The 18,413-nt window shown below is 41.6% G+C and overlaps 1 protein-coding gene across 1 annotated transcript in view; it reads left to right on the forward strand.

Moving 5' to 3' along the window:
* Nucleotides 1–164: 164 nt before the first annotated feature.
* HECW1 (HECT, C2 and WW domain containing E3 ubiquitin protein ligase 1) overlaps nucleotides 165–18,413 on the forward strand; it is a 74,405-nt gene continuing 56,156 nt past the window's right edge. Inside the window, exons 1-6 of the mRNA XM_041425204.1 lie at nucleotides 165–386; nucleotides 3,094–3,236; nucleotides 5,234–5,334; nucleotides 6,587–7,957; nucleotides 11,304–11,405; nucleotides 16,674–16,824. Of these exons, the coding sequence (XP_041281138.1) occupies nucleotides 165–386; nucleotides 3,094–3,236; nucleotides 5,234–5,334; nucleotides 6,587–7,957; nucleotides 11,304–11,405; nucleotides 16,674–16,824 (2,090 nt within the window). The remainder of the gene's footprint in view (nucleotides 387–3,093; nucleotides 3,237–5,233; nucleotides 5,335–6,586; nucleotides 7,958–11,303; nucleotides 11,406–16,673; nucleotides 16,825–18,413) is intronic.

Below are 18,413 nucleotides of genomic sequence, written 5' to 3' on the forward strand. Positions count from 1 at the left end.
CCCCGGCAGAGGGCTCTGCGGGGGGCGTGGGCGCCGGCACAGATCGTAAAACCGGTGTGGGGCCCCCCTCCCCCGACACGGGGGCAGGGCCGGGTGCCGAGAGGGGCACGGCCCATGGAGTCACGTCAGAGCGGGCCAACACAAGGGGGGCAGGCAAAGCCCCGATGAGCGCCGGACCCGTGCCGCAAGAAGTGGCAGCGGGTATCACCTGCGCCGGGCGGGGCGGGGCGGGCTGCCCAGCCGCGGGGGCCGGGCCCGCCGGAGGAGCGACAGACGGCCCGTCCCGGGCTGCGGCCACGGACCACGCATGCCCGGGGATGGGAGAAATCGCCTCCCCCTCCGAGAAGCGAGGTCTCAAGTTCACACGAAGGGTTTCACCAGTTGTTGTGATAAGGCACGAAATGATGACACAGACACTGCTGCTCTCGAGGGGAACAAAAAAGAAAAGCTTTATTTTCTGACTCCAACATTTATAGTTTTCCAAAGGTGACAGTGGATTGGAGGGTGACAGTGCCACCTCTCCAATGCCACTGAACAGACCAAGGGTCCATCAATTCTCTCCACCTCCATGAAAGAATGCAAAACATAGGTTATTTACAGAACTGTGTGTGAGAAAGTTTGTTGAAAGAATGTAAACATCAGAAGGCTTAACAAAGTCTTACAAAATCAGGGCGACAGGATAGTAGAGGCCAAGCAGGATAGTAAAGACCAAGGCTTTGAACAGTGTAAGTACAATCAATATTTTGTGGCTAAGGTACAGGGTCTGGCACTTGTCAGAAAAGATGGTGAAGGACAAGAGGGAAACTAGGATTTGATGGTGATTTACTTCCACATCCAGAGATTACATCCCAGTCATTAAATGTCACAAGAAACATGTTTTCAAAAGTGATTGGTGATTTTTGAAAATACATTTGTAAATCTCTGAGTTTTCCAACCAAGGTGTTTTGCTGCGATCTGTTTTTTCAAAGGGCTAGAGGCCCATTCCTGCAGTCAGAAATTGCCTTAGAAAAATCTTGCCTGATAAGATTTAAACTAGATGAGAGCAACAGCAGGAGCAACTTCGTAGATAAAGGAAAACTCAATTATGTAAAATTATCACTGTTTTACAAGCAGTGTCCAAACCCATTTCAGTGAGTTCACTTTTGATCTCAAACTGCAGCTGCCTCCAAATGGCAAAGCCTTTGAGCTCTGCCACAGGAAACTTGTGGTCTTAAAGGCTTAACTGTGTTTCCAAAATACTGCTAGTTTTATGAGTGAGAACATCCTTCTAGAGGAAACATTTGGGAGCTGTGATCATGGACCAGGGCCTGGTCCCAGGGCAGTCTTGGTATACCAGAGTGCAACAGTCTGGCAGGTGATGGAATCTGAACTCGATTGGATTTTACACTTCTTATGGAATATCCTGGTGTTTGTATGTCTTGAGGCACAGCTGTTCAAGGGAAAAGGGACATTTTCTTTGGCTGATTCCAATACATCTTCCTTCTTGGGTCCACACTCTCTGCTCAGGTGCTGATTATGACTCTGGGAAAGGTCAATATGTGTCCTGTGCAAGGAAGGAGTTATCAGGCTTGGTTCCTATGATACTGTGAAAATAAATTTCCATACAGATTCTGATTTGCTTCAGAGTTGCACCACAAGACAATATATTATTGACCTCAGGAGATTTGAATCATTAAACCTACATTTTGCTTTTCACTTGTGGACAGTTTGCTCTCTGTGTGTGTGCATGATCCACCCCACAGAGACTTTTACAATATAGGAGTCAACACCACAAAAAAGGAGAATTCATCAAATGGTAAATTGCTCTATGTTACAATAATTAATTTTAAAATTAATTCCCCTCTTCTGCTTTCAAGTGTCATGAACTGGTAGTTACTCAAGGTTTTTAGCAGGTGAAATAGTAATAGTAAGACATCTTATTTTTTAAGGCAACTTTCTGTTATACATGGGGAATTCAGGTGCTCCTGTTTGGTGCATTTATTTTAATTGGTAGCCTCTTGCAAAGATGTAGAAGAAAACAAGAATAAAATAACAATTTATCTCATTTGAATTGTACTTCTCTGATTAATTACGTTTTTGCAAGGTGTGATTAATAGAATATCCCACTCATGTTGGTTTCACTTGAAGCCATTTAAACTAAGCATCTCTGAATTAGACCATGATTCAACAGAGCAAGTGATTTAGGCTATAATTCCAGGCCTTGATAACCCAGAGAATGATTCTGTTGTGAGGACTGGGTTTGGCAGGGGGAAAGCTAGAAAAATCCTTTCATCCATCTCAATATTCACTTACCACAGAAGCTGTGTCCCAGATCAATACTGAGCTCTCAGGTGAACAGTGGTTTGACAATTTTCCTACTATCGTGCACCACAGCACAAATGTGCTTTTTTGATTGATTATATTCTAGTAGTAGCAGTTGTTTGGAAAAATTATTGTGACCTGTGTCACCAGCTCTGCACCTGTACTAAATTCAGCCAGTTAGGAGAAAGCAAAGCCAAGTTACCTAATATATTTCCTCATCACTACTATTTTTAAATTGATCTTTGGGACATCTAGACATCTCCAGGTGCCTTAATGCTCTCATGCTTATTCCTGTATCCTAAAATATCACTCTCCTTGTTCCTACCCCAGATTTGCATGCACACAGTCTCTAAAAGCTTACTGAAATATTACTGACAAATAGATGTTCTTATGACCAGACCAGCTGAGATAGCAGTCAACACATTTCAATGCACTTGGGGACAGGAGCAGTTTTAGATGGTGCTGTTCCTGTTTTCCCCAGTACTGTTTGTGACAGTAGCCTGTGCCGTGGCTTGCCTTCTGGTTGAGCTCTTTGTGAGACTGTGGCGTGAACCAGGGTAGGAGACTGATCCAGATAAATAGAGTTTTCAGAGTTCTTCCTTTTTAAGCTGGGGCACGGGTGAATAGAAAAGGAGATATTTCAGAACAATCTATCTGAAAAGAGTGATCATGTATCCTTCACCTCACTAGGTCCTCACATCTCTGTGCTGAGGTGTGCCTCTCAGCTGTAGTACTCTGTGTTGCTGTGGCCCCGCCACCATCTTATTGTTCTGTGCCCTTCTTCTATTTCAGCAATTCAGCTTTGTGTCCCTGCCCACGGATGTTCTGGAAATAGAAGTTAAAGACAAATTTGCAAAGAGCCGACCGATCATCAAACGTTTTCTGGGAAAACTCTCCATGCCGGTTCAGCGCCTCTTGGAAAGACATGCCATAGGGTAAATTTTGCTGCTTACATTGTTTAACAAGAGTGTGTTGCTGTTCTGAAGTCCCTGCTGATCATTATTGTGATATAATGATGTTGAGGGAAAGTTATTAAACTGACAGTTGTCTGAAAAATGGTGTTGGTTTTAATTAGCATTTATAGGACCATGGGCCAAACAGAATTCCCTCTATAACCGTATGCATGGCATTTTGAAAAGTGAGAGCTAGCATTTAGGAAAGAAAATTATTTTTGTGTATCATGGCTGTGAATTTGGAGAGTGCAATTTTTTCAATTTGGATATTCTTTTAATGTTATCAGCCGGCTGTTTTCATGTTTCAGAGAATTACCTAAGGGCTAAAAACATGCCAGATCTGTTTCTTCTCTTTCTAATTTCTGGAAAAGGGAAATATTATAAAAATATATACGTGGCATGTTGTAACTAATGCTTTCTGACCCTATCCTGCTGCCAAGGAACAACCTTGAGCTCACAAGCGCTGCCCTGCTTCCCCATTGCATGAAAGTCCTGGGAAAGTGTGTGCTGCCAAAATAACACAAACCAATTTAAGGAAGATGGATAGTAATCAGAAAAAGCCAAAAAGCTGTCTCTAAGCCTGTAATGTTCAGACCTCGAAGAGCAAGGGAGAAAAAGAATCATCTTCTGAGGAAAGCATATGCAATGGAGTTTCCAAGAAAGCATTTCTGATAATTGGATCTCAATTCAGCAGAACAGCGGGAAGATGAGCTTGTTGGAAGTGTTTTTGAACGGCTGGTTCAGAAACTGGCTGTGATATTGACAGCTGAATCTACCAGAAGGGACTAAGCTACCTCCCTGTTTCTCAAGTAGAGAAGATAGAGTAGCTTTTTAGAAACCAGATGGATAAGAACAGCTTGGGGAAGGTAGAACCCTGTAACTGGTATCACTGGTTTTCCTCTGTATGAGATTTCTCATCATCTTCTGATTATAACTTCCTATTTTACTTCCTTGTTGTAAACACTGTCTATCTAAGGATATACTTTGCCAAGAGCAGTGCCTCCAGCCTGCACTAGATCTGGCTCAGTTTTAATACCATAGTGGCATTTAAATCTCAGACAAGCTCAGTGAAAAGTATGCACACAAGTTTAAAGAGGTTGTACGCAAATCTCAAGGTCGTCTCATTTATATGAGTTTCTGATGCATGTGAAACTATGCTAACAAGTATATTTGGCTCAACTGGAAGTGAACTATGTTTCTTTCAAAAGATGTATGAGTATTACTATTTAGTGAACCCGTTACACTCAAGATATGCTTTGCAAAGATTGATTCAGCCTCATTGTGGGCATCTGGGAAGTTAATCTCTTCTGTAGTTTCATTCTGTTCTGAGGGGTGGATGAAGTGTGGCAAAGGGAGGGACCTGCACAAGAACAGAATGGAGTCATTGATCAACCTTGTCAGGAAGGTGTTCTCCTGATATTTCAGCTTCATAGAGGTAAGAGGGGTGGAAAGAGATGAAGAGCAGTCACTCAGCCAGTTTAGAGAGCAGGTGGTGTGCAGGAACTGTCCTGCACAGGGTTTTGTAAACAAGAACAGGAAAGCTGAATTTTACAGACATGGTGAAGGGATGAAAATACAGAAATGCGAGGCTCTATGAAAAGGTAGATGGTCAGATCTGCAGGGAAGCGAATTCTTGTTACAATAGCTGAAGTGGGAGTTGTTTGCTTCCCATGTCACTATTTTCATACCCATATTGCAGAAGTTTCATTCCCACCATTCTCTCTATATTTATACATATGTGCTTGTGTGTCCCAGCAGCCTGTCTTACTCACTTACTCAGCTGTTCCATTGCAATTGAAGACATTGTCCTCTCCTCTGCCATTTGTTCTCTTGTATGCAAGTCAACATGCCCTCATGGCTGGGATGAATAGCCTTTATGTATTTTATTACGGATTTTTCTAGGACACAGTAGATTTATCTATGCACAGTAGACATAGGGTAGGTTATAGTCTATTGTGACAATATTTGTTTTCTTTCAGGGACAGGGTTGTAAGCTACACTCTGGGTCGCAGACTTCCTACAGATCATGTCAGTGGCCAGCTGCAGTTCCGATTTGAGATAACTTCCTCCATCCATCCAGGTAATTCTCAGTCTTAACCCATCATTTATCTACATTTCTAGAAATTTTTTTTGTTCGTTTGCATTCTTTCTCTTTAGAAATCTGCATTAATTCCTGGCTGCTCTGGGCAGCAGTCATGAGCAAAGGGAAAAAGTCCTGCATCACAGGATGCATCATGAACCACAGTTTCTTCCCTCTTTCCCCTTAGGACAGAGCTACTGGTGTCTCATATACCCCTGTTATTGGCTATTCCAAATACTCCACTACATCACTAGGAGAGGAGAGAGTGGAAAACTGAAGTCTCATCTGCTTCTCTATCACCTGCTCTAGTGAAAGTGTTGTATGGGGTGTTATTTGTAGTCATCTGCATTTGAGCACTTCATAAGTAAAAATGGAGAATGTAATAGCAAAGATGAGTAGAAAATTTCTTCATTTAATTGTGTTTAATGAAAAATTAAAAAGTAAAACAAAAAATAATTCTATGTTCCACTTTTTGCTTCCCTTTTGGTTTGGTCTTTCTTCATGGTCTCTTGTAGTAATTTGGAAGTGACTGTCACGATGGTCTAAGGTTGAACCTTGGTTTTTGTGTCACAGTCTCAACAGTGTTTCTCAGGGACTCTTTGCTTCTCAGGCTCTCTTCCCTCTCTGTTACAGTTTGTCAAGCCAGCAGCAGCTGCATTAGAGGTTGAAAATCACTGCTTTTCACATGCTGGGAAACCCTCATTGCTGTCTTTTGACTATTTGGATGGCATGAAAGAGCCCAGGTTGTTTGACATCTGAGAGGAGGTGGTACAGATGAGGATCATGTCAAGGGATATTTGGGGGAAGTTTTTGCCTTTCAGGGGTGGTGAAAACAGTTCTTTGCATTCTCTGTTGTGGAGTCTTGCCAGCTTTGGTGTGACAAGAAGACTATAATTGAAATCTCAGAGAAGACTTCCCTGATTCCCATAATATTCCTCTGATGCCATTTTGGCTCCAGAAGAAGTTTCAAGAAGGTGTTACCTTCAGGTAGTGCTGCAAGGAGGGCAGGGTGCTGCATACAGATTACCACCATGAGTAAACCCATTATTAAATCCAATGTACAAAGACTGCCTAGCGAAAAACCCTCAGCACTTCTTGATAGTTGTTCAGTTGCCTACTCATTTCACACTGTAATTTATGCTTTTAATTTTCTCAGATTGCTGTGGATGCTTATACCCCCACAGCCAACCCTGTAGTTCAGTCAACACTTTTTGTTAAAAGAGTAAGTAATTCCTTTTCCTGTCTCATACAGATGATGAAGAGGTCTCCATTAGTGCAGATCCTGAGCCAGCTGACCTCCCGGAAAGCCCTGTGAACAACCCCACAGAGGAAAGCCTCGGTGAGCCTCCATGCATCAACACAGTGACCTCAGAAAGTGCAGCTCCAGAACAGCTAAATGGATACAGTTTGAACAGTGTCGATAGCCCAGGGGCTGTCAAACCACCTGGGGAAGTCGACCAGAACAGCTTAAATGAAGAGCTAGCAGGAGATGGGGAGGTTGATGCGGTGCCAGTTCCTGAGCCCTTGGAATCCATCCCAGGAGAAGTGCTGCCTTCTTTGAGTGCTACGGACCTCATGGAGCAGTTGGATCTGACGGCTTGCATGTCTCCTCCTGAGCCCGAAGTTAGGGAAAATAACAAAGTCAATTCTGGTATTCAGGGAGATGGTGGAGTCTTGACCAGCATAGAAACAGTAGATATTGATGAGGTGAGTGCAGATGTGCATGCTGGCAAAGACCTAGAGAAGAGTCAGGATGAAGAAGTAGGGGCTTCAGCACAGGAGGAGGAAGACAACAAGCTACAACTGAGGACCACAGCAAAGAGGAAAAATAGGCCGTGCTCCCTGCCTGTGTCTGAACTTGAGACAGTCATAGCTTCAGCTTGTGGTGAGCCAGAGACCCCTCGCACACACTACATACGGATACACAACCTGCTTCACAGCTTGCCCTCAGCACAGATGAGCAGCGATGGGGAAGAAGAGCAAGATGGTGGTAATGGCAGGGAGAACGATGAGGAGTCTACTGTCAAGGAGGTGATGGATAAGGAAGTGGTCAGTGAGAGTGAGACCGTGGCAGCAGAGCCTCCTCTGGAAAACGAGGCTGAAGAGAACTTCAGCCAGAGCACGATGCCTCCTGGGACCTTGGATGAGCAACTCTCTGACTTGAATGATGGGCTGTTGGATGGGGAACCCCCCAGGACAGGAAGTGAGAGCGAGTCAAGCTCCAGGCCCAATGGTGACAACGAATGTGAGGCATGCGACACCTCTTGCTACAGCCCCTCTTGCTACAGCACCTCCTGTTACAGCACCTCCTGTTACAGCACTTCCTGCTACAGCACCTCCTGCTACGACAGTAACAATCGCTTCTCCAGCCATACGCGCTTCTCCTCCGTCGACAGCGCAAAGATTTCTGAGAGCACGGTCTTTTCCTCACAGGATGATGATGAGGAGGAGAACAGTGCTTTTGAGTCAGTGCCAGATTCAGTGCAGAGCCCTGAGCTGGACAGGGAGCAAGTGGATGGCTCCTCCCAGTGGCCAGATGAACTAGTAGCTCATGGTGGGAATCCACAGAGAGCCACAGAGGGTCTAGACGCCCCAGTAGCAGGTCCAAGCAGCAGAAGAGAAGGTTAGATCCTGAGAACTGGTGCTCTGGGCAACCCTGATTATCTAGATGTCACAGAAGGCATCAGATAATTGAGGTTTTGAATAGCTCATGGTTTATTTCTTACAAACTCAGGGGCTGTGAGATGGGCCAGGTATAAGGGAGGGTTGGATAATTGAGCCTGTCCTTAAAAATCTCAACAAAACCAACTAAATCAGGTAGGGATCTGTATATATGAATTACTGTAGATATACATGCATCATTAAAAAATCAAGATCAGCTACTTTAGTTATGTGGCAGATCAGCATTATCACATCCACCAACTCATTCCTTTTTTCCTGGGATTTTTCCATATCATGTGTCTGATGTGCTGCCATACCTCTGATAGTCAGTGAGAGGACCAGCTTGAGCTTGTCAAAGGGCAGATATGCTGATTCACACCACATAAAGGTCTGGGCCAGTTTCTGTAAATGTTTGTTAGCCATACATAATCATAAGCTCTTACAAACAGTTTTCGAGTCCTATTTCTTCCAATTCTCCAAGTGTCAAACAAATGTACCTTAGATATCACAGGGCAACTCTCTTAGATACTTTGGACATTTAACTATATTAAATAAAACTCTTGTATCCCTATCCTTCCCTAGGGATAGAATATACTTTTTTTTTTTGTCCTTCTAATTTAGGTACTATTTTTTTCCAATTCCTTCACAGTTAAATGAAGTCCCCGTCCGTCCGTCCCCCCCCCCCACCTTTGGTAACTCCTTTCATGTTCTCTGCAGATACATGGAGAAGGGGAGTTGATCACTCCTCTCTTCTTCAGCTAGTGTATAATTTTTCTCCAGCTGAAGTGAAGGACTCAGCTGCAGCTCAGGAGTACGCAGCAAGGTCACTCCCGAATTCTGAGTAATCTGTCTCCCTCTATAAGTGATACCGAATTAAAATGGCAGCAAAACCTCTTCGGGTATCGCTGAGGAACTCCAATTAAAGTATTAATCTATGTTTTCTTTCTCCATTCCCAGTTTATTTACTCACAACTTCTTTTGCCACAGAGCCTGTCCCTGCAGAAAGAAATTGCACCAGCCTGTGTAAAAACTTTGTAGACAGCTGGGACTAGGGAATTACTGAGTCTGTAGAGCAGAATCTAGTACAAATCATTAAATTTTCAGAAGTACACAGGCATAGAAACCCAGCTTACTTCATTGCAGGCGACAGCCTTTGCTTGTGAACAGCATTTATACGCAAGTATAGCTAAGGGGGCACGAGCTTGTGTATGTGTGAGATCGTATGTGCAGATTTGGTGGTTATTTTGAATTGTGTGACTTTTTGATAGGGGATGTGGTGGGAGAGGATGTCTCTGCATATGGATTCAGTGCAGCACCAAGACTTGAGCCTCCATAAAGAGCACTGCAGTGTCCATGGTGGCTTTGCCTTGGTTAGCTGACCATGTGTCTGAAGGGCAGCCCAGATCTTAGCACTCTCTCGGTGTCACTGGGGATGCCTCAGTCAATGTGTGCATTGCTCCATGACTTGGCAGCTGTTACAAGTACAAGTAGATGTGGTCACCTCCACCCACTCCAGGTGACTGACACTACCATGCTTCCGCTGGCTTGGCGTAACTATCTTGACTAGGGGAGAGTCAATTGTGGTGAGGTAAGTAAAGAAACATAGATGGGTAGATCTGGTAGTCGGTGCTACACCTGTAGTAACAGCACAATTTTTAAGGCTGTGGACTTTTAGCACTGAGTCGTAAACTTATGTAACTCTGCTGTCTGTTCAAAACATGCAGCAGATATGCATGTGAGATATGCCTATACACAAGTGGTTTAATGAAGGCATTTAACAGGCCACATGGTATCATCAGAGCACCTAGAAGGGGGAGTATTTTTGTCTAAGTGGTTTTTCTCATTTCTGAGTGGTGTGAGGTTTTTTACAGTTTTATACAAAACTGGCTTCTGCATTCTAGCTGTTGCTTTTTTTAAAAAAAAAAATATTTTTTTAGTAAATTTTTTTTTACATTTGATTGGTATACGTTTAGGGATCTTTACAAAATATTAATTCTTAGGCTGTTAAGATTCTGCCATTAAGGAGAGCTAAACCAGCTGGTACACAGTGAATTTGGCTTAGCATTCCCAGAATCACCAGAACCACTCAGCTTAATATATCTTTTTCCATAAGCTGCATCTTTCTGATGCAAGTAAATATTATGTTTATGCAATTCAGAGTATATCTGTATTAACAAGCCAAGCTGGAAGTTATAGTAAAAAAATGTTACTACACAATATGCAAATATGTCCATTAGTAAGATAAATAGTCCTGGTTTCTAAGATTTTAGAGACAGGGCAAGAAGGAATCTTTATTCTGGAACCAGTGAAGTTTTAGCATGTTAAGTCTAAGACATGGAATGCTTTTTCATCCCTACTAGAACTTCTTAGTTTCTTAAAAGATTCTATAAGCATTGACTTGATCTTAAATTGTTTGTTCTTCTCAAGAGAACATGAGTTTTGACATTTACATAGGTTTCATTTATTTCATATTTAAATATGGCAGGGCAATTGGAATGAGACAATCTTTAATGTCCGTTCCAATCCAAGCCATTCTGTGATTCTATATACGGACGTATATACAATGCTAGTGTTTAAAAACTTACTTTGCATTATATCCTGTGTGACTCTTTTTCTTCTTTTTCTTCTTCTGCTTCTTCTTCTTCTTTCCCTCTTCTCTATCTCAGGTTTTCCTTCCTTATCTCAGATCCTGACTATATCTTGCTATCTTTTGTCCTTCTCTTCTACCACCTGTCTCCTACCTGTTTCTGGTCCTCTCATTCTCTCTCCTTCAACCCAAGATGGACTCTTTGAAAAATACCTATGGAAGGAGATGATCTTCTGCTTTGCAGGGACTGCAAAATCCTGCCATTACAGTCTACACATGCAGCCATTGATCTTTTTGAAAAGGAGAGAAAGATCCAAGGCAGATTTTTAGCCTTTTATTCCACTGATGGAATGAGTTGGAACCAGGATTTTGCATGTTCCTGCCATTTGCTGCAGAAGCTTGAGCTTAGTTGTACGTGAATAGTATTTCTCAAAGATCAAGCCTGATTTTTCTATCGCTTACACTTGTGTGTCTGTGAGTCTAAAATCTGGCCCATAATGGTTCAGCATTGACTCAAGAGACTTGACTGCATTATTTTAATACTTCTTTGCCGTATGAGTTGCTATTAAAATAGTGCCTTGAAAATAGGAATACTCAGAGATGCTAGTACATCAGGTTAACCTATTTTTAAAATAACCACTTGTTTTACAGTAACACATTTTTTGAACCACATTGTAAAAACAATGAATGACTGTCAATGTCTTGAATATCTTGTCCATAGGTGATTGTCCTTTACTCCATAATTCTCAGCCAGTCAGCCAGCTTCCTTCTCTGAGGCCTGACCATCATCACTACCCAACTATCGATGAGCCTCTTCCACCAAGTAAGCTTTAGTTTTTTTATTTTATTGCATTTTTTCAGCTTTTCCTGTTAACTCAAACAGTGTAGAGGTCAGTATGTCTTTCTGAAGAACCCCATCTGTTCTGTATATACATTCTCCAGAACCCAAGCAATATGCCCTTTTGTTTCCCTTATTTGATCCTGACTTCAAGTGTTGTTGTGTTGTTTTGGACAAGCTCCATAACCTCCCTCTCTGCCTTGGTCCATCTTCTTCCCTGAAATGAAAATATCATTCCCTTTTTCCAGTCAATGTGTTCAGACTTCAGTGATTGGGATCTGTCTTTTTTTCTGTTGTTCTGGAAGCCTGGCCATACAGCTTTCTGGATGGTGTATCAGCAAAGTACTCTGATTTTTCTGTAACACTTGTCTCCAGTTTTCTGTAACCAACTTCAAAGATGGTTTGGGATGGCCATCCATGTGGTCTGTCAAGTCTGCATGCAGGTCCTGCAGCAGCCCTTTCACAGCGAGGATGCTCCAGGGACAGAAAGGTCCAAATCTGAACCAAACCAGCAGAAGTTGGGAAAAGGCAGCTCATGTAGAGGTGGTTTTGTTATAGTGTCCTTGGATTTGATAATCAGTGAACTTGATGTTCATTATGCACTGTAGTGGAGCCTACACTTGCATTGAATAAAAGTGAGAGGGTTTTAAATAGTGTAATAGATTACCAGCCTGATAATACAGGGTTTTTAACACCAAAGCAGCTGCTGGAGTTGATTTTATTTGTCTCTGTAGCCTTTCCTTTATGGATTCCCAGAGGATTACCCTGCTTCTTGCACTGGCGTTCGGTGCCCAGCAGAGCTCACTCTGTGCCCTGCGACGTGCGGCTGATCACCTTTCAACTGAGCGCAGGATTTCACAGCCTGAAATGTGCAGTGCCTCACAAAAACAACCAGGCATACAAACAAAGCGCTCTATTTTCTTCAAAGCCCAAGACGGGAACACGCTTATTTGGCGTATGGTGCCCTTGACAAATAATTCATCATTTGCCAACCATGCTGTCAGTATTCCCTGAGCTGAAAATAGCCCCGATGCTGGCGTCAGCCACACAGTAGCATGAATGATTCAAATGCCTTTTGCCCAATAAAGTCTTTTTAGAGTCCCACTGTGGCTTGCCAGTGAATGATGAAATGGGAACGGTTACCTCTGTAACAGGGAAATATTTCTCTTCCTCCCACTCTTACCACAACACTTTGTGGATCAGGCACATTCCCTATTAGATGACTTAATGATAGCACACTAACACCAGCTCAGGTAAACAGAATATACTGTAAATCTATTCCATGTTCTTCCAGCACTAATTTAATACATTTTTCCTCTTTCTTATAGTTATCCTCAAAAGGCAAGTGTTTCTACCACTGGTTTTCTCAAGTGCTTTCACAACAGGGTGTAAGGACATTAAATGCAATATGTGATGATAAAGTACAGAAGTGATATTCCTTTGTAGGATTTTGTTTCAGCATTAGACTATAACACCATTTTTACAATGAAGGCTGACACTGTGGGCTTAAATATATTGATCTTAATAGGAATAGATGTACTAAGTTAACTTTGAGTGGGAAAAAACGTTGAATTTAATAATATCACTTAGGAAACTGATTTCCAAATTCTCTCCATGGAATTTTACAGTAATTTCAAAATGAAAACCATAGCCTTAATCCAGAAGTTTTTCTTCTCTTTGAATTCAATATTACTATCTCAGTCCCTTTAATAACTCCTAATCCTAGATAAATAGTTCTTCAATCATGTGAAAGGAAAAAACTTTATATTTTAAACCCAAGATATATGATCAAGGTGGCTTACTTTTCTTGTGCAGTGTTGGCTTCCATCTATCAGCAGAGGTGAAGGTAATCTGCTTGTGCTGCAAGTTCGGTGTTGACTGATTTTATTTAGATCATGGAGAATCTTCTGAACAGTCTTCTTTCTCTTTTGAATAGTTTTCTGAATAGCTTGATTTCATCATAATTCAACAACAGCTGGTCTTGGGGAGGAAATTTAATTTCAGACAGTTTTATTTGGGAAAATTAAGAGAACAGATTCATTATTTATGTAGGAGTTTCATAATGACCAGTCTGAAGGCTAAGTCTGATATGAGATTAACAGCAGTGTTTGCGGTGTTTGCATGGCCTCATGACGGCATTACCAGTCACTCCTTATTATGCCTGTGTTTGGAAACCCTACAGAACTGAAGCCAAGAAAAATACATGTGCCCAGTTCAGAGCTGTGCTTTGCTGAAGGCGTGGATGAGCTTGGAGAGGAAAAAACAATGTATTTTCTTTGCCCTCATGATCCTGCCAGAAAAAGTTACATCTTCTGATATAAATCTGAGCAGTTTCAGATGCTGCTGTGAAATATGGCTTGGCTGATGGAGGGGGATCACTGGAGAACAGAACCAGTACTCTTACATCCCTAGCCCATGCTCTAGCATGCTCTTACTGTAAAGGTTAGATAGAGGTTAGTCTTTGTAGTAGTCACAGTCTTATTTTAACTGGAAAACTTAACAAAAGACCCTGAGGAAATTTGGCTGCTTCCAAGATCACCTTTGCCCCTGAAGTAGCATGAAGGGACTTGAGCACAGCTTGGAAGCAGAGTTCTGCCTGTCTGTTCACCTGTCAGTCTGTTTGTCTCACTGTGCAGGTATCTATCCATCTGTCCATAAATCTGGTATCATATTCAGGGAGCTTCAGTGACTTGTATGACTTACAGGCTGTCTTATGGGAAGATAGGAAGTACACCTGCTACTTGCATAGAACTAAATTGTACCTGCCACCCTCTGACAGCCCAGGTAACCAAAAGAAGAGTTACTCAGCTGACTAAAAATGCTATTGCAAGGATCATAAGACACACAGTTTATAATATTTTAGCATGCCAGTGTCAGCCCATGGTTTCAGGTGGACATACCCGTAAATCAGTGAATAAAGCAACACTCACTGACATGTGTAGTTTGTGTCTGTACATACTGCTGATGTATGTCTGACACATCCAACAAGTGACAGCCTTCTGGAAGTCATAATCCACACTGACCTGATGTTTTCACTGTGATTTCCAAGTTCTGGACAAGCTTCCTTACTCCTAAGTTTCCAAATATCATGCTTAGAAGCTTAAGAACTCTAAGTTGTGTTTAATTAGTGCAAAAGAGCCTGTAGAGATAATGGTGCACAGGGATCTATTATAAAACCTTGTTTGGCTGTGTAACTGAATATATTTATTCTTGTTAAGTGTACATCAGCAGGCTTTAGACCAATATGACCAATTGGTTTCTTCTGTAAGCTGTCTAGAGTGTGGTTCTACAGCACTGCCTACAAGCTTCTAATCCTCTGTCGACCTATGTCATTCTTAACTAGTTATGAGGTACAACAATAGTGTGGAGTGAGGGCTAGGATTCATTCTTTGCCAGAAAACAGCAAGGAAAATTGAGATCTTCATGATGTTGAGCTGGGTCATCTTTGATCTTGTCAAGGTTATTTCCTTGAGGATACCGCAGATAATGCATATCTACAGAAGGGCCATTTCCCACCCACAGTGGTATACCTGCCACCAGTGCCAGCATGCTCAGCAAGGCTCTGACCTTCAACCTGCCTTATGTGTCAGTCTGATTTACCTCAATGTGCATATGTTGCATTTGATGTGCTTTTTTCACTGTCTTATGTTCTAGACATGGTTTTCACAAAGCTGTGATCTTGTTCTTGAAACATCTACCACATCCTTGGGAAACTTTACCTGGAGGAGGAAGAGAGTAATCCTCTCCTTAAATAATGTAGTGATTTTCACAGTGAGAGATGCTGCATGTGTGCCCATAGGGTTGTGTCTTTAAGGACTGTGGTTGCTTTGAAAGAAGCAATGCATGTGTTTATGGCTCTTCATGTCTTTGAGTCTTGCAGAAGATTTCTCCAAGGACTCCCAGCACCCATCTTTTAAGATCTGTGGGATTCAGCTATCAGGGGCAACTAGCCATGGTCCTCAGACAGCCTACATTTGTCTGGGATCAATTATGGGAAGTAGATTTAGTCAGGGCCAACATTCAAAGGATGGGAACTGGTCATGAAGGATCAGTTTCCAAATATAGTAGGAAAAGGTGCAATTTCCATCCTGCTCTTAGAATAGGAAATGAAATACATAAAGTATGAAATTCAGATGATCCTGAATTTGATCATAGAAAACCATAGGAGGAGTGAACTCATCAGGGAAGATGGCATCATAGTAAGAATATGGGAGTATGAGGAAGTGTTTGCCCTCAAAGGTAATCACCATATGTGGATTTGTGTGTGAATGCGAGTGAGGTTTGCATCTAAACCCGTGTAGAAAGTATGTGCATGTATTTACATAGATATGTCATCAGATGATGGATCATGTGGGAATATGAAACTAGCAAGCCTAATTTATTCCATTTCTCCATGCATTCCAACCAGTTTGATACGTGGCTTTGCTTGCTAACTCACTTCTGAATTTCTTCTGTCACAAACTCTATTTTTTTATCAACATTACCATTTTCCACAAGCCATCATATACCAAATAATTTTTAGTTTTCAGTCATGGGAGATCAATAACAGTAGCAGGAAACAATAATCATAGAAGGCTCAATATTGTTCTACAAACTTTCAATCTAGTTTGCATTGATGAGAGCAATTCTCTATTTAGAGAGATTTCTAAGGTATGTCCAAAGAGGCTGTGATCTGTTCTCAGTGAAGCCTTTAATTGCTGTATGCTGTCCTTTGAAGCCACTTTGCAAAAGGGAGAGAAATGAAACATGTTTGTTCTGAAACATAGCAAAAAGAAAAAATGGGATTTGCCATATTAGCTCAGATGTAATCTTGTAAGGGTTGGTTCTTTGTGGCTACTCCGACCTGCAGTGAATCCAGCCAAGCAGTATCCCTAATTGAAAAAATACCTCAACTTTTTAAAAATGTAGCCCCTATGTATCACTATTTTTTTCATGTGCCGTGGTAGCGAACTCCATGGCCTACCTGTGTGCTGTGTACGAAATGTTTCTGTATATGCATATTCTGCATATATGTATATATAGACAAGCAAATGATAGAAACACTCACTTGACTGTGTACTTTGAATATATACACATGGTATGTATTGCATGTAGGCTATATATATATATATATATATATATATATGTATAGTATCTCCTGTGTGTATATACCCTGCTGTGTATGTGTATGTGTCTGTATATACCTCCCACACACAGGTTTTCTGGAAGGCATCCCACTTACAGCATCACCCCTTCCTTTTTTTCCAACCTTAGATTGGGAAGCTCGGATAGACAGCCATGGGAGAGTGTTCTACGTGGATCATGTCAACCGCACCACCACGTGGCAGCGGCCCACAGCCGCAGCAACACCAGACGGGATCCACAGGTCTGGCTCCATCCAGCAAATGGAGCAGCTGAACCGCCGGTGAGCATTTGCACGAGAAGGGGAGGAAGTATTCTTCCAAAGCATGGAGTCACTTTAGCTACTTAACTGGTAGCAGCGCTGTTGATGGGTCAGCTCCTAGTGCTGTGCTGCAAAGCTTTTTGGGACCTGACTGGAATTGCTGCCGTGTGGCATTTCTACCCAAGCTAATTAGGCCTGTTGAAAGGTCTGTCTCCTTTCCCAGGGCAGAGCTCTGCTCTCATAGGACCATGCACATTTCTAGAGGTAGACAGGTCTGCTTAGTGTTGCACTGGGCCCTGTAAATCTGTCAGTTCATTCTGAGCTGGCTGAGATACCTCTTAACGTCGTCTATATTTTAGCTTTGTTTGACTAGTCCACACATAGATTTTTTATCACTTTCTTCTCATGCTTGCTTTTTAGACTGAATTCAAGAGGAAAGAAAAAAAATAAGCAGCTGGTCAAAAATCTTCCATTTTTGCTTAAAAAAAGGGTTTGGTTTTTGTTTTTGTTTTTTTAATTCCCTGCTTACTATAATGATGCCTTTTCTAGAAAAGGATAAGCAAGACTGAAATTATCTTTTAATTATAGCATATAAAATGCCACAAAAGTTTTTTGGCCTTTTCTTCTGTGCTAAGAGAAAGATCTGCAGCTGAGAGAAGGATGCAGGGTTTAAAAGTGGTCTTTTCAGAGTGCTTTGAATAGTTTGGGAGCTGCTGTGCCCTTAATGAGGCAGTCTGGGAGAACAGGGCCAACTTAAACTGACACCATCAAAACACTCTTGAAGAGTAATCCTTTTTTACCAAAATGCATTATTTTGAGTAGTATTTCATAGCATAGTTATGTCTTGCAGAAATGAGAGAACCTGCTCTGTATTTGTTTTCATTATAGGTTTGCTCATAAAGCCTCAAGATGCCATGTTAATATTTAAAAAAAAAAAAAAGCAAAAAAAAAACCCTAAAGAAAGTGAATGTTTAATGTAGATTCTTTCAAGGGATTTACATGACTTCACTGCCATTTAGCACTGGTCTTCAAGAGGGATTTTAGCCTTGTCAAAGCTCAGACTATTTGGCTACCATTTAAGCAAGTTATCTGCCACAGAAACCAGAAAGCTGTTGTGGAGATACATCCAATTTTTTTTTTTTTTTTTTTTTTTTTTTTTTTTTTTTTTTTTTTTTTTTTTTTTTTTTTTTTTTTTTTTTTTTTTTTTTTGAGGCTGAACTCATGGAAGATGGAAGATGGAAGTGCAGAACAACCATCAAAGGAATAAATGCCTATAAGAGTGATTTACCAGTCTGCTGTTAGTTAATGCAGGTTAATCAATAAACCACCTATCACAGCAGAATGAAGTGTCTTTGTGACCTCCTTCCCTCATATTATTCAGTGTTTTCATGTAGGCTGTCTGTCTGTCTTCGGTGTTAATTGACTATCTCTAGTTTGGGTTGGGAGTTGGACATTAACAAGTTTAATATTCTTTGAATCTCTCCATTTTTAGTATTCATATATCCAGTTACAAAGGCAGAAGTATGGAGTTTTCAGCAGTGGTAAATCTTTACTTATGCAAGTTCCATTGGAGACTGCAGTTTATTAAACATGAAATGTCATGGCTTCTT

This window comes from Onychostruthus taczanowskii, unplaced genomic scaffold (genome assembly GCF_017590055.1).
Source record: "Onychostruthus taczanowskii isolate IOZ18803 unplaced genomic scaffold, ASM1759005v1 scaffold88, whole genome shotgun sequence".
Classification (NCBI taxonomy): Eukaryota; Metazoa; Chordata; class Aves; order Passeriformes; family Passeridae; genus Onychostruthus; species Onychostruthus taczanowskii.